Below are 12,408 nucleotides of genomic sequence, written 5' to 3' on the forward strand. Positions count from 1 at the left end.
CAGAGGATCCCGGAGCAGAGCAGGAAGCAGAGTCTGAGCTGCTCCTCCCTCACTCAAGGGGCTTCCTCCTCTCATTTGTGGGAAAAGCGTGAGCTTGTTTCAAAGCCTCAGATGTTCCTTGTAGCTCATGGAATAGATTCAAGGAAACAAAGACGTGGCAGAAGGGGATGTGTTGGTGACAGCGAGAAGCAACTTGATCTTGAGGACTCTCCTTCTTGTCCCTCTGTGAAGCCTCTTCTACCACATAGGGCTCGGGGTTGATAAGGCCCCCTCCCTAACTTTCTCTGTCGAGACGCAAGGTCAGCCATGAGATAACAGAAAAACAAGAAGAGAGTCTATAGAGACAAATTGGGAGGGTTCAGGAGGAGAATTTGGGATTTGCTTGTGCCCATGGGACACAGGCTGGGAATAAAAATGTTTTCCTGACTCTTCTCTGAAAACCAGATAGACTCCACCTAAAACCCTATTGCCAAGGATGTTGGGATCCACTTACCAATGACTTTGACTGTTATGGATTTGGAGCTTTCCTTGCCAGTGGCTGAGTTACGAACAGAGCAAGCATACAGCCCGCTATGCTTTGTAGTAATTTGGGGGATAAAGAGCTTTTGTCCTGACTGCTGAAACTTCCCATTAATTGTCCAAGAATATTCTGCTGGTGGGTTAGAGTCCGCGGAGCAGGACAAGTAGAGTTTTTCTCCTGAACGGTAATAGCCGACTGAAGGGTAAATGCTGGGGAGGTCTGGACCATCTGGAGCAAAAAGAATAAAGCCACAGGTGATGTCATCCGAGGGAAGGGGATGTTCCTGATCTCTTAAAGGGACACAGTGACCCTCTGAGCCAAGACACACCCTCAAGTCCCAGCGAAACCCCCTCTATGTTCACTGAGCCGAAGCCTGAGGTAGTCACCTGTTTCTCCCATCACAAGCTGTGGGCCCCAAGTCTCCCATGACAAGAGCGTCCCCTCCCCTTATATTCTTGGTTAAGGCTGTGCCTACCCAGGTTTTCCCAGGGCAGGGAGCCATGGCCAGCTCAGATGTCCAGAAGTAAAGTTGTCTATACCTGGACCGGAGAGAGACTGAGAGGCCTGGCCTCCGGTCGTTTGGATTTAAGTTGGTGTCCTGGTCCACAGAGGAACAAAAGATACTCACAGAGGACATTCAGGGTGACTGGGTCACTGCGGATGCCACCATATCGATCCCGTATTTCACATTCATAGGGTCCTCTTTCATTTCTTGTGACACTGGGTAGAATGAGAGTCCTGTTTTTAATGGGTCGCCTTACTCTGGGACTGATCGGGAGCCTCCGACCATTTAGCCACCACCTGTAGGTGTGGTTCTCACTCTTAGGTTCGCAGGTGAAGGCTAAGACATCCTTATTCTCCCTGGGGTTTAAGTTGTTGATGATGATGTAGGGGTTGGGCAGCTTCGCTGTGTGGATAACAGAGAGAAGATTGTCCTGTGTGGCACCTTTGATTCCTCCACAGGCATCCTTCAATCAGAGTTGGCATCTCCCACCTCTCAGCCCACCCAAATCCTTGAAAGCCAATAGCTGTTGCGTGTGTCACAAGACAGATGCATGATGATCTAAGGGCTCAAAGACTGTGAGGTCACCTGCTCTGTCTTAGGGAAGCACAGACATTCTCAAGTGTCAATTGAGCAGCAGTGTTGGGTCATGGACAGACACGTCAGTGGGAGTCACAGCCCCTGGTACCCCTCCCAGTCCCTCCTTCATTAGTTGACTGGCTGGCTCACCTTGGGTTCCCTACCTGGAATGTGCAACTGCTGGGCCCCTTCCAAATTCCATCCTATTTAGCCCCCCTAGATGTGATTTCTCTGCAGCTTCCATTTCCAAGGACATTCTAGAGATGAGTAATAATGGGTCTTCCCATTGTCCTGAAACCCTGAAGATACTGAGCAGCCTGGCCTGGGACTGGATGTTTCAGCAGAAATAACACAGGGGAGACCAGAGTCAAGCCTGGAGGTCAGTTCATTCATCAGGCAGTGGAGGCACAATGTGGGGCAGTTTTTTGCAGGTGTTTCATGATGAGTTACTTGAACCAGTGACCTCTAAAGATAGAGCAGAGTTCAAGGAATGATCTAGAAAGGGTGAAGGGGACAGGCAAGAGCTGGTGGCTTTGGAGCAGAACCGTGTTCCCTGTCCTGGGTTCTTTAAGTTTCCTCTCCTTCTGCAGAGGGCAGGTGAGGACCATGTGGATCTTTCCAGAAATACATGTGAACATTTGCAAATGCAGAACTGACTGGTGGAAAGGGTGGGAATGAACTGCTGGAAATCTGGTCCTCACAGGCCATGTGTGTTTGATGGATATGAGACAAATTTGGAGAGATGTTTTGCAAATATTTTCTTTCGTTGGACATTCTACTCTCTGATTGCATGGGTTCGATTACTCTAGGGACCTCATGTAAGTGGATTCCAGAGTGAATATGAGAAGAGACTGCTGGTTGCCAGGAGCTGGGAGTGGGGAGAATCAGAAGTTGTTCATGGCTGTGCAGTTTCCGTTATGCAAGGTGGGGAGGTTCTAGAGCTCTGCTGTACAGCTTGATGCCTATAGTTCACACAGATTGAATATTTCTTCTGCATAAGACTTAGGACAAAAAGTGTTTTGGATTTCTGACATTTTTTGATTCTGAAATATTTGTCACGTAATTACTGGTTTAGCATCCCAAATCTGAAAGATTCAAAATCTAAAATGCTTCAGTGAGCATTTCTTTTCAGCATCAGATTAGTAGGCAAAAGTGTGAGATGATAATCCAAATATATTCTTGCCCCTTTGTTTTCTCTCACTACGTTTCTAGCTTGGTGATTAGTTTTCAGTCAATTCCCTACTGGCCATGCTGCACTCGTATGTTTTTGAAGGCTTTGGGATGTGAGAAAGTCTGATTGCTATTTTCTGTGTCATCAGAACTTTCCACCTTTTCGTGGTTGCATCTTTTTCTCAGTGTTTCTGTTGTGGCAGTCATTAATAAGAGCCTGTCAGGTCAGATTTAGGACAGAGTTTTCTAATTCTGCAAAATATTAATGGGATTCTGGTATGGGTTGCATTGAATCTGCAATTCACTTTGGGTATTATTGTCTTTCTAACAATATTGATTCTTCCAGTCCATGAAAATGAAATGTCTTTCCATATATTGATATCGTCTATAATTTTTTTCAGCAATGTTTTGTAGTTTTGAGAGTATAATCATTGACCTTTTTGGTTAAACTTATTCCAAATTATTTTATTCCTTTTGATTTTAATGTGAATTGAAATTCTTTTCTTAATTTCCTTTGAGATTGTTCATTGTTAGTGTACCGTCTAAAGAATGATCCAGAAAGAGTGAAGGGGACAGGCAAAAGCTGGTGGTTTTGGAGCAGAAACATATTCCCTATACTGGGTTTTTGATTTTCTCTCTCCCTTTGCAGAGGGCAGGTGGCTCTTCCCTGATAGCTAGATAGACTGCACTGGAAAACATATTGCCAATGCTCCAGGGATCCACTTACCAGGGACTATGATCCTCTTGATTATGAGATTTGTTCCACCAGTGGCTGAGTTATGGATGAAACAGACATAGACCCTGCTGTATGTTTTAGTGATTTGGGGGATAAAGAACACTTGTGCTGATTGCTGGAACTTCCCATCAATCAGCCAAGAATGCTCTGCCAGTGGGTGAGAGTCTGTGAGGCAGGATAGCTTGGAGAATTCCCCTGTATGGTAATAGGTGTATGAGGAAGAAATGGTGGGGGAATCCAGGCCATATGGAGCAAAGACAATAAAGTCACTGGTGATATTTTCAGAGGGAAGGGAAAACCCTCATCTGTGGAAGGGCCACAGTGACCCTGTGAACCAAGTCGCAACACTGAAGTCCCAGCCAAATCTCCGCTGTGTTCACTGATCTGGAGCCTGAGACATTCACCTGTTTCTCCCATCACAAGCTGTGGACTCTGAGTCTCGCACGACAGGAGCAGCCTCTTTTCTCCTATTGTTGATCAAGCCTAGGCCTACTCTGCTTTGCCTAGGGTGGAAAGTCATGGCCAGCTTTGATGTGCGAGGTAAAAGTCTCTGTACTTGGACCTGAGAGGGACTGAGAGGCCTGGCCTCTGGCCATGTGTATTTGGGATGGCAGCCTGTCTCCCAGAGGAACAGAAGATACTCACGGAGGAGATTTAGGGTGACTGGGTCACTGCGGCTGGCACTCACTGGGTTCCGTATTTCACATTCATAGGGTCCTGCAATATCCTTTGTGACACCAAATAAAATGAGGGTCCTGTTGGTTTCATACAGCTTCAACCTGTGAGTCATGGGGAGGCTCTGACCATTCATCCACCACAGGTAGCTTGCGTCCGGAGTCTCAGGATCACAAGTTAAGATCACAGCCTCCATGGCCTCCCTGGGGTTTAATTTGCTGCTGGAGATGGAGGGCTTGGGAGTCTTCACTGTGTAGAAAACAGAGAGAAGATTGCCCTATGTCGCACCTTTGATTCCTCCAAAGGCATTTTTCAAGCAGAGTTGGCATTTCCCACCTCTCAGCCCACCCAAGTCCTTAAAAGCCCATGGCAGGTGTGTGTGTTACAAGACAGATGCATGGCAATCTGAGGGCTCAGAGATTGTGAGGCTGCCTGCTTTATGTGGGGGAAGCACAGACTTTCTCAAGTGTGAATTGAGCAGCAGCATTGGGTCATGGAAAGACACAGGGCCAGCAGTCACAGCCCCTGGTGCCTCTGTGAGTCCCTCCATCTCCAACTGCCTGCGTGGCCCACCTTGTGTTCCTCACTTGGAGCATGCAGTGCTGGAATCTTCTTAGTTTCAGTCTTACTCTGCCCTCCCGAGGTATGTTTTCTCTGCAGCTTCCCTTTCCAAGGCCATCCTAGGGATGGATGATGGACATTCCCATTGTCCTTAAACCCTTTGGGTACTGGAAAGCCTGGCCTGGGACTTGGTACTTCAGCAGAAATAACACAGGGGAGACCAGAGTCAAGCCTGGAGGTCAGTTCAGTCATCAGGCAGTGGAGCTACAAGGTGGGGCAGTGTTCCCAAGTGTCTCATAGTGACTGACTTGAGCCAGTGACCTCTAAAGATAGAGGAGAGTCCAAGGAATGACCTACAAAGAGTGAAGGGGACAGGCAAGAGCTGATAGCTTTGGACCAAGACCATTTACCCTGTTCTGGGTCCATGATGCTTCCTTCCCCATGTAGAGGGCAGGCGAGGATCATGTGGATCTTTCTAGAAATACATGTGGATGTTTGAAAATGCAGAACTGACTGGTGGAAAGGGCGAACATGAACTGATGATGGAAGTCTGGCTCTCATGGACCATATGTGTTTGGTGGATATTAGACCAATATTTGGAAAGAAGTCTTGCAGATACTTTCTCTCATTAGACATTCTACTCTCTGATTCTGAGTTTGACTACTCTATGTACCATATGTGTTTGGTGGATATTAGACCGATATTTGGAAAGAAGTCTTGCAGATACTTTCTCTCATTAGACATTCTACTCTGTGATTCTGAGTTTGACTACTCTATGTACCTCATATCAGTGGATTCCGGGGTGAATCAGAGAGTAGAAGAGTAGTTTCCAGGAGCTGGGATCAGGGGAATAGGACGTTGTTCCGTGGGTGTGCGGTTTCAGTTATGCAGGATGAGGAGGTTCCAGACATCTCCTGTACAGCCTCATGCCTATAGTTCATACAGATAAAGTGCTCCTTATGCAGAAAGATTCAAACCAAGTGTTTTGGATTTCTCCTTTTTTTATTTTGGAATATTTGCAGTATTTGTACTGGTTTAGCATCCCAAATCTGAAAAATTTAAAATCCAAAATGCGCCAGTGAGCACTTCTTTTTGGTATCACATCAGTGGTGAGAAGTGTTGAGTTTTGGAGCATTTCAGATTTTGGATTTCTGGATTTGGGATGCTCAATTTGTAATACCGTAATTTTCCCATAAAAAGTTGTCAGGAGTTTAGACCTCATGTTGTGTTCTGACTCCAGTAACAAAAAAAAAAATTTGGAGGAAACATGAAAATGTTTTCATAAGTGGAAATTTTTACTGATGATCGAAATATCTAAGATCAATTGCTGGTAGTAGTATTTCTCTTAAGACCAAAATAAGTTTAGGTGTGCCATGAATTCCAGCAGGATCACATTACACTTAAAGAAAGATGCCAAAGGTGATTTGAAATTAGCAATTCCTTAAGTAGAGAGAGTCCCGTTAAAAGGACAGAACTGGTCACTGCCTCAATTACATAAAGGGAGGAATGATGCCAAATTAAAAGAAGCGATGTGTGTTATGTTAGTAAATATAGAAAGAACTCCTTTCTTCTAATTTCTGTGCAGAGTTAGGAAAAATGGGGAGGACCCCAAAACAGGTATGTGAAATGCTTTCTTCATTTTCTCTTAAGCTCAGGATACACCACTAGAGTGTAAGTTTGTGTGAATTAGGAAAAGTCTAAGTGAGATGCCAATGGCTCGTGTGTCTCCCCACATGAAGAACTCCAACTTATGAAAATAGCATCATGAGGAAACAGTTGTATGTGGCACAGGCAGTAAAAGTATCAGATAGCACCCACCTGGCCACCTCCAACTGGTCCCCAAAACCACCAGTATTCCCATTACGTGTATGTTACAGCCTTTGTAGTTGTCCCACAACTACAAAATTTAAAAATTGCTATTGTCAAAACAAAATATTAAATATGAAGTTGAATATGTTGTTCCACGTTTTTTTCCCCACACTTTTTGAACTTTCCTGTTTCAGTTTTGGAAGTTTGTATTGACACATCCTCAAGCTAGGGATTCTTTCCTCAGCTGTGTGCAGTCTACCAGTAAGCATCAAAAGCATTCTTCATTTCTCTAACAGCATTTTTTTTTCTGAGACAGAGTCTCATTCTGTCGCCCAGGCTGGAGTGCAGTGGCATGATCTCAGCTCACTGCAAACTCTGCCTCCTGGGTTCACACCATTCTCCTGCCTAGGCCTCCCAAGTAGCTGGGACTACAGGTGCCTGCCACCACGCCTGGCTAATTTTTTTGTATTTTTAGTAGAGACAGGTTTTCACCATGTCAGCCAGGATGGTCTCTATCTCCTAACTTTGTGCCCGCCTCAGCCTCCCAAAGTGCGGGATTATAGGGGTGAGCCACTGTGCCCAGCCATCTGTGAGGGATTTTAGCGAGTTGTTGACTTTTGAGTTTGTTCAGCTTTTTACTTAGTGTTAGAACCGAGTGACAAATTTCAAGCTTGTTTTGTGCCTGACAGGAAGCCAGAAGTCTCTAGGAAGTGACTAGAGAATGTGAGCTCCATAGCAGGTTGAGGATGGAGTCACGAGTGAAACGGGTGAAATGAGCCCATGGGCTTTGGGGACTGCAGGCCTGTACAGCCTCTGACACCCTGGTGAGTCAGTGCAAAGATTACAACAGTGACAGCAAACTATCATGGCTGACTCCATCTGGCAGCTAGTCTCAGGCTGGCTGTCCTCACTCATTCCTGGGCATAGGCCAGGCTAACCTTGGGAGGAATTTAGTTTATGGTTTAACTTTGAAGCAGGAATGAGAATAGTTCCTCCATAAAACTAACACCCTTACTTTGCCCAGGGACTGCCTTTTTAAAACTAGTGGAAGACCATGAGATTAAGATGATAGGAGGGAACTGAATTCTGCTAAAATGTAGGCACAGTTTCTATAATCCCTGACTGCTCAAATGTCATTTGACTAGAGTTTACAAAGTTCGTAACTAATTGCTCCTATAGATAACATCACTATTGTAGAACGTGAGATTGGTCTTTTGAGATGTTTCTCATTCTTTTGCATTCTGGCAACCGGCTGACCTCATCCATACCTATGACTAATGGCTCAGCCAGTCATGTGGTCCCTACCTAGAGGCGGATTCAAGCACAAACAGATCATTTCCCTCCGCCCACATGATTCCATCACCAAACAATCAGCAGTACTCATTTTTTAGTCCTGTGCCCCTGAAACTATCCTTGAAAATCTCTAACCCCTGATCCACTGGGGAGGCTGATTTGAGTAATAGTAAACCTCCGTCCTCTTGTTTGGCAGACTTGGAGTCATTAAAATCTTTCTTTACTACAAATCAGCATTTCAATAACTTTTTTTTGTATGTGTGCAGGAGGCCAGAAGAACTTGTCTGGCAATTCTGAGTGGATGGAGGAACTGCCTATCCCTGTCCCATGGTCTTGTCCACAGGTCAGCCTCACAAAGGGAAAGAGCCCTGGATGGGAATACGGTGGAAGGTCATTCTCTTAGTGACCTGGGGACATTGGCTCGAGATGAAGCCTGGCAGGAGTGGCAACTCCAGTGATTTCTGCACCTTTCCTGTTTCCTGGGAGATGGGCCAGGCCACAGTGTTAGCGGGAAGGGAACAGAACAGCCAGCCTAGTTAGAGGGAGTGTCTGGGGAAGGCCTAGGTTTGGAGGAAGAAGCTGTGTAGGACAGGGCTTGCCAGTCAGAATGAAGTGGGAGGAAGATGAGGGACACAGAAGCAGAGAGAGGTAGAGACACCTTGGCAGTGAGCAGTGAGGGCTACACTGACTTCAGAGATGCCAGGGACCAGGTGCCACCAGTTCCACAGTGCAGGACCAAGGAGCCCTGAGAATCCTCTGATCGCCAAAGAGCTTCAGAGTTACATGAGGTGGGGTGGCTTTATGGGCAAGAAGTAGTGGGGGGATGAAACATGGGTGTCAGCCTCTGAAGGACAAGGGACAGGTGTGGGTAGAACCTCCTAGGATTCTGCATCCAAGATCCAGTCTCTAAAGAGGTTTTGGATCATTCATTTCCTGATTCGATTCCTTCATTTGTTATGTGAGAGCTCCTGAGTGTGTGTCTGTCGCTGGGCCTGTGCTGGTGCAGGGTGTGAGTGCGGAAAGAAAACAAGGCCCTTTCCTTGATCCTCTCATGACACTGACATGGACACTTTGGGAAACACAGGATTTCAGGTTCAGGGATGGGGGTGAAGATCTGAGGGGGAGGCCTGGACATTTTTTTGCACTGACTCTGACGGTTGAGGCAGGTGATTTAGTTCTGGAGTACAGACTACTCAGCTGACCATTTGTTCTCACTCCTCTGAAGTTTGGATGCCTAAGAAGAGAGGATTTGAGCCAATAAATGATTATGGGGTCCTTGGAACCCAGTAAGGCCTCACTTCTGGTGGAGGAGAGGCTGGGCCTGTGGCTGCAGACAGACCTCATGTGACCCTGATCTCCTCTTTGTGTTTGTGTGACTCTGGTTCAGTTACTGTGCCTTCCTGTGCCTCAGTTTTCTCTCAATCAAATAAGCTAAATGTCAAATGGACTGTGGCTTTTCATGCTATCTCTGAATAAATTTTAAATTATTCAGTCACCTGACCTAATGCTTGGCACAGTGGAGATGTTCACACGAACAGCATTTATTATGCATTTGCTTCCATGAGAAAGCATATTTAGGTCAGATCCCTGTGGACAAGCTGCTACCAGGTACATCTTCTCTCTTCTGTTTCTGCTTCTGGGGACATTAGAGTTTCTATGGACTGTCCTAAGCCTCCCAAGGCAGTTGGCTGATGGTCTACAAAGCTTGTCTTTCTGTCCTCTCCACTCTGAGTCTCAAGTGAAGAAAGGTCTGTCCTTGCCCAGATGAGGCTCTGAGGGCTGAGCCCTGGCTGGTGAGCAGGTCCAGGAGACACAGTCCTCAGACAGCTGGTAAATCCTTGGTCCCAGTAAGCCCTGCCCAAGAAGCCACAATCCAGCCCTGGCACAGGCTCCTCAGCTTTATCTGGAGTAAGGATTTAGGGACAGGGGTCTGGGGTTGAGACTTCTAGGGCTGAGCTTCTCTGAGAGTATCTCAGGGGGACCCTCAGTCCAAGCCCTACTCAGTTCTCCAGGGTCTTTCTCAGGGTGAAATTTATGAAGAGGGCATGAGGTGCTTGGCTGAGACTGATCTCCTGTTGCTGAGTCCCCCCATCAGACTGTCCTTCCTCTGCAGCAAGAGTCTGCAGGGTCTGGATGCGGGAAAGGGTTTCTGATCTGTTGAAATTTGTCTCCTCTGTGTGTGTCCTGCACTAAACGCCCAAACCCCAGCATGGGACATAATGCAGAGAGGGACACAGGCACAGTCCAGGCCTGCCAATCCTGTGTGTGTGAAGTAGAAATGACCCCTGCCCAGCAACACCCAGGGATCATGTGGAATCACTCACGGTATAAGGTGAAGGTGAAATGTCCAGTTGCTCCTCTAATCCCATCACCTCGCTTTATGATTTGTAAGGTGTAGGATCCTGCATCCTCCCCCGTGACATTCTGGATCAGCAGGGATGCATTGGAATATACTGTTTCTCGTCCACTGTATGCAGGCCCATATACAATTGTTTGATCATCTACTACATATGATGTAATGTAATGGTGGATGTCCATCATTTGCCCTTCGTACCAGATGTAGGCAGCAAGATTCTGGGGCAAATTGTGGACAAGTAGAAGAACGTCCTTTCCCTCGGAAAGTTTTGGTGGCTGGGCTTCAATCGTGACTTGGGCAGTGGTGGGCGTGTTCCAGAAGTTTAAAAGTGATGCTAGGAGGTGGAGAGAGCATTAGTTAATATTGAGACCTATGTACTGGGGTGAAAAGTTGGGGCCCTGGGTCCTGAGAATGTCTCTTCAATCCTCAGCCTTGAAGACACAGACAGACACACAAATATACAAACACACACACTCGCAAATGTGGCATGTGTGTTTGTGTGTGTGTATGTGTGTGTGTCCTACAGTCCTACTAGGTCAAGGACAGCAGCATGACCCCCATTCCTTCAACACTTCTGACCTTGGCATTTTTCTGTTTGGAATCCTCTTCCCCAGGGGTCTGCACGGTCCCCTCCACACTGCCCTCAGGTCCTGCCCACATCAGGGCATCCTTAGACTTCTTTCCTGACACCTCCTTCAGAGACCCTGGGTCTTCCCTTTCTGACCTTTCCCTGCTCTGCTCCCTCCAGGGTTCTTGTCAACACCTGACCTCACATTCTAGATCTCTTTGCATGTCTGTCTTCCTCCCCATGACAGTGTGAACTCTGTAAGGACAGGGACTTTTGTGATCTTGGTTGCACCCCAATGCCTGGAACAGGCTGCAGACTCATGTAGATGTGAGAGTTCTCAGGGCCCTCCACACTCTGGGTGTTTTTTTCTCCCACAATTGTTGAGGTTTTTTGCTGAGGACAGTGTTTCATGCCCTGCTTATATTTTTATTTGAAGTGTCATCTGATATAGTTATTATTATCATTTTTCAAAATGTGGTGGCCCCTGATAATTAATCAGGAAAACAGAACACTTAAGATTTTCCTACCTCTTACCAATTCCGGTTCAATGTGGCTTTCCTGTTTTGACCCCTGTCCCTCTCTGGTGTATTTTCCCCTATTGAGGCTCCAACAGAGCCTTCTTTCCTTTTATTTCTTTTTTTTTTGAGACGGAGTATCGTACTGTCCCCCAGGCTGGCGTGCAGTTGCGCTATCTCGGCTTGCTGCAACTTCTGCCTCCCGGGTTCACGTGACTCTCCTGCCTCAGCCTCCCGAGTAGCTAGGATTATGGGAGCTCACCACCGTAGGTGGTTTATTTTTGTATTTTTAGTAGAGACTGGGCTTCACTGTGTTGGCCAGACTGATCTTGAACTCCTGATCTCGTGATCCACCCACCTCAGCCTCCCAAAGTGCTGGGTTCTTTTATTTTTTAGAACCCCATCCTCTCCAGGAGACCCCATCCAGCGACTCTGCTTCCTCCTCCTGTCCTCTCCCAGGAAGTTCTCTCCTCACCTGTGAGCAGGAGCCCCTTCCAGGTGATGCACTGTGTGCATGGGAGGGCTGAGAGGGGCCCCATGGTCTTTGCTGCCTGCGTGTTCTTCTCTGTGGAGATGAGCCTAGGATCCAGAAGCTTCCTGAGCACGGCTGTCAGCAGTGCTGTCCTTCCTCCTTCTGTGTTGAGCCTCTTCCCAGGGCAGGAGCACTTCTCAAGCTCATGGGCGGGGTCAGGCCCAGGACACCTCTCTGTCCCCTCCTCTCTCAGTCCTGCCTCCTTGTCCCTCCTTCTGTTTTTCCCTTTGTCTGTGTTTCAGGTCCCTGGGAATTGTAGAGGCCTCTGCCTTTTTCAGCAGTGATTCTTTCACCAAACCTCAACAGATACTTTGTGCAGACACACACACAGACACACAAACACACACACACAAGAGACACACACAGACCCACACAGTCACACACATACCCTGCAGGTTAGGCAAGCACAGTCCTGGGCCTCAGCCTCCTGCTGTCCCCATGGCTCTGGGCCGGGGTGCACATTCACGCCCTTTGCCCTCTTTCATCCCCATCTGGCTCTCCCCTTCAGTGCAGGAGGCTGGAGCTGCACCAGGTCCCTGTCACAGTGACGCACCATTGTGCTGCGGGTGAGCTGTGTGTTGCCTGGTGACAG

The 12,408-nt window shown here is 47.2% G+C and overlaps 1 protein-coding gene across 1 annotated transcript; it reads right to left on the reverse strand.

Moving 5' to 3' along the window:
- Window positions 1-455: 455 nt before the first annotated feature.
- On the reverse strand, window positions 456-11,823 carry LOC100597420 (pregnancy-specific beta-1-glycoprotein 8). Its single transcript, XM_012496704.2, has 5 exons — window positions 11,760-11,823; window positions 10,170-10,535; window positions 4,153-4,431; window positions 1,149-1,427; window positions 456-748 (listed from the first exon to the last, which is right to left on the reverse strand). Exons 1-5 carry the CDS (start codon window positions 11,821-11,823, stop codon window positions 456-458), a joined length of 1,281 nt encoding a protein of 426 aa, XP_012352158.2.
- Window positions 11,824-12,408: the final 585 nt, after the last annotated feature.

This window comes from Nomascus leucogenys, chromosome 17, assembly GCF_006542625.1.
Source record: "Nomascus leucogenys isolate Asia chromosome 17, Asia_NLE_v1, whole genome shotgun sequence".
In the NCBI taxonomy this organism is placed as follows: domain Eukaryota; kingdom Metazoa; phylum Chordata; class Mammalia; order Primates; family Hylobatidae; genus Nomascus; species Nomascus leucogenys.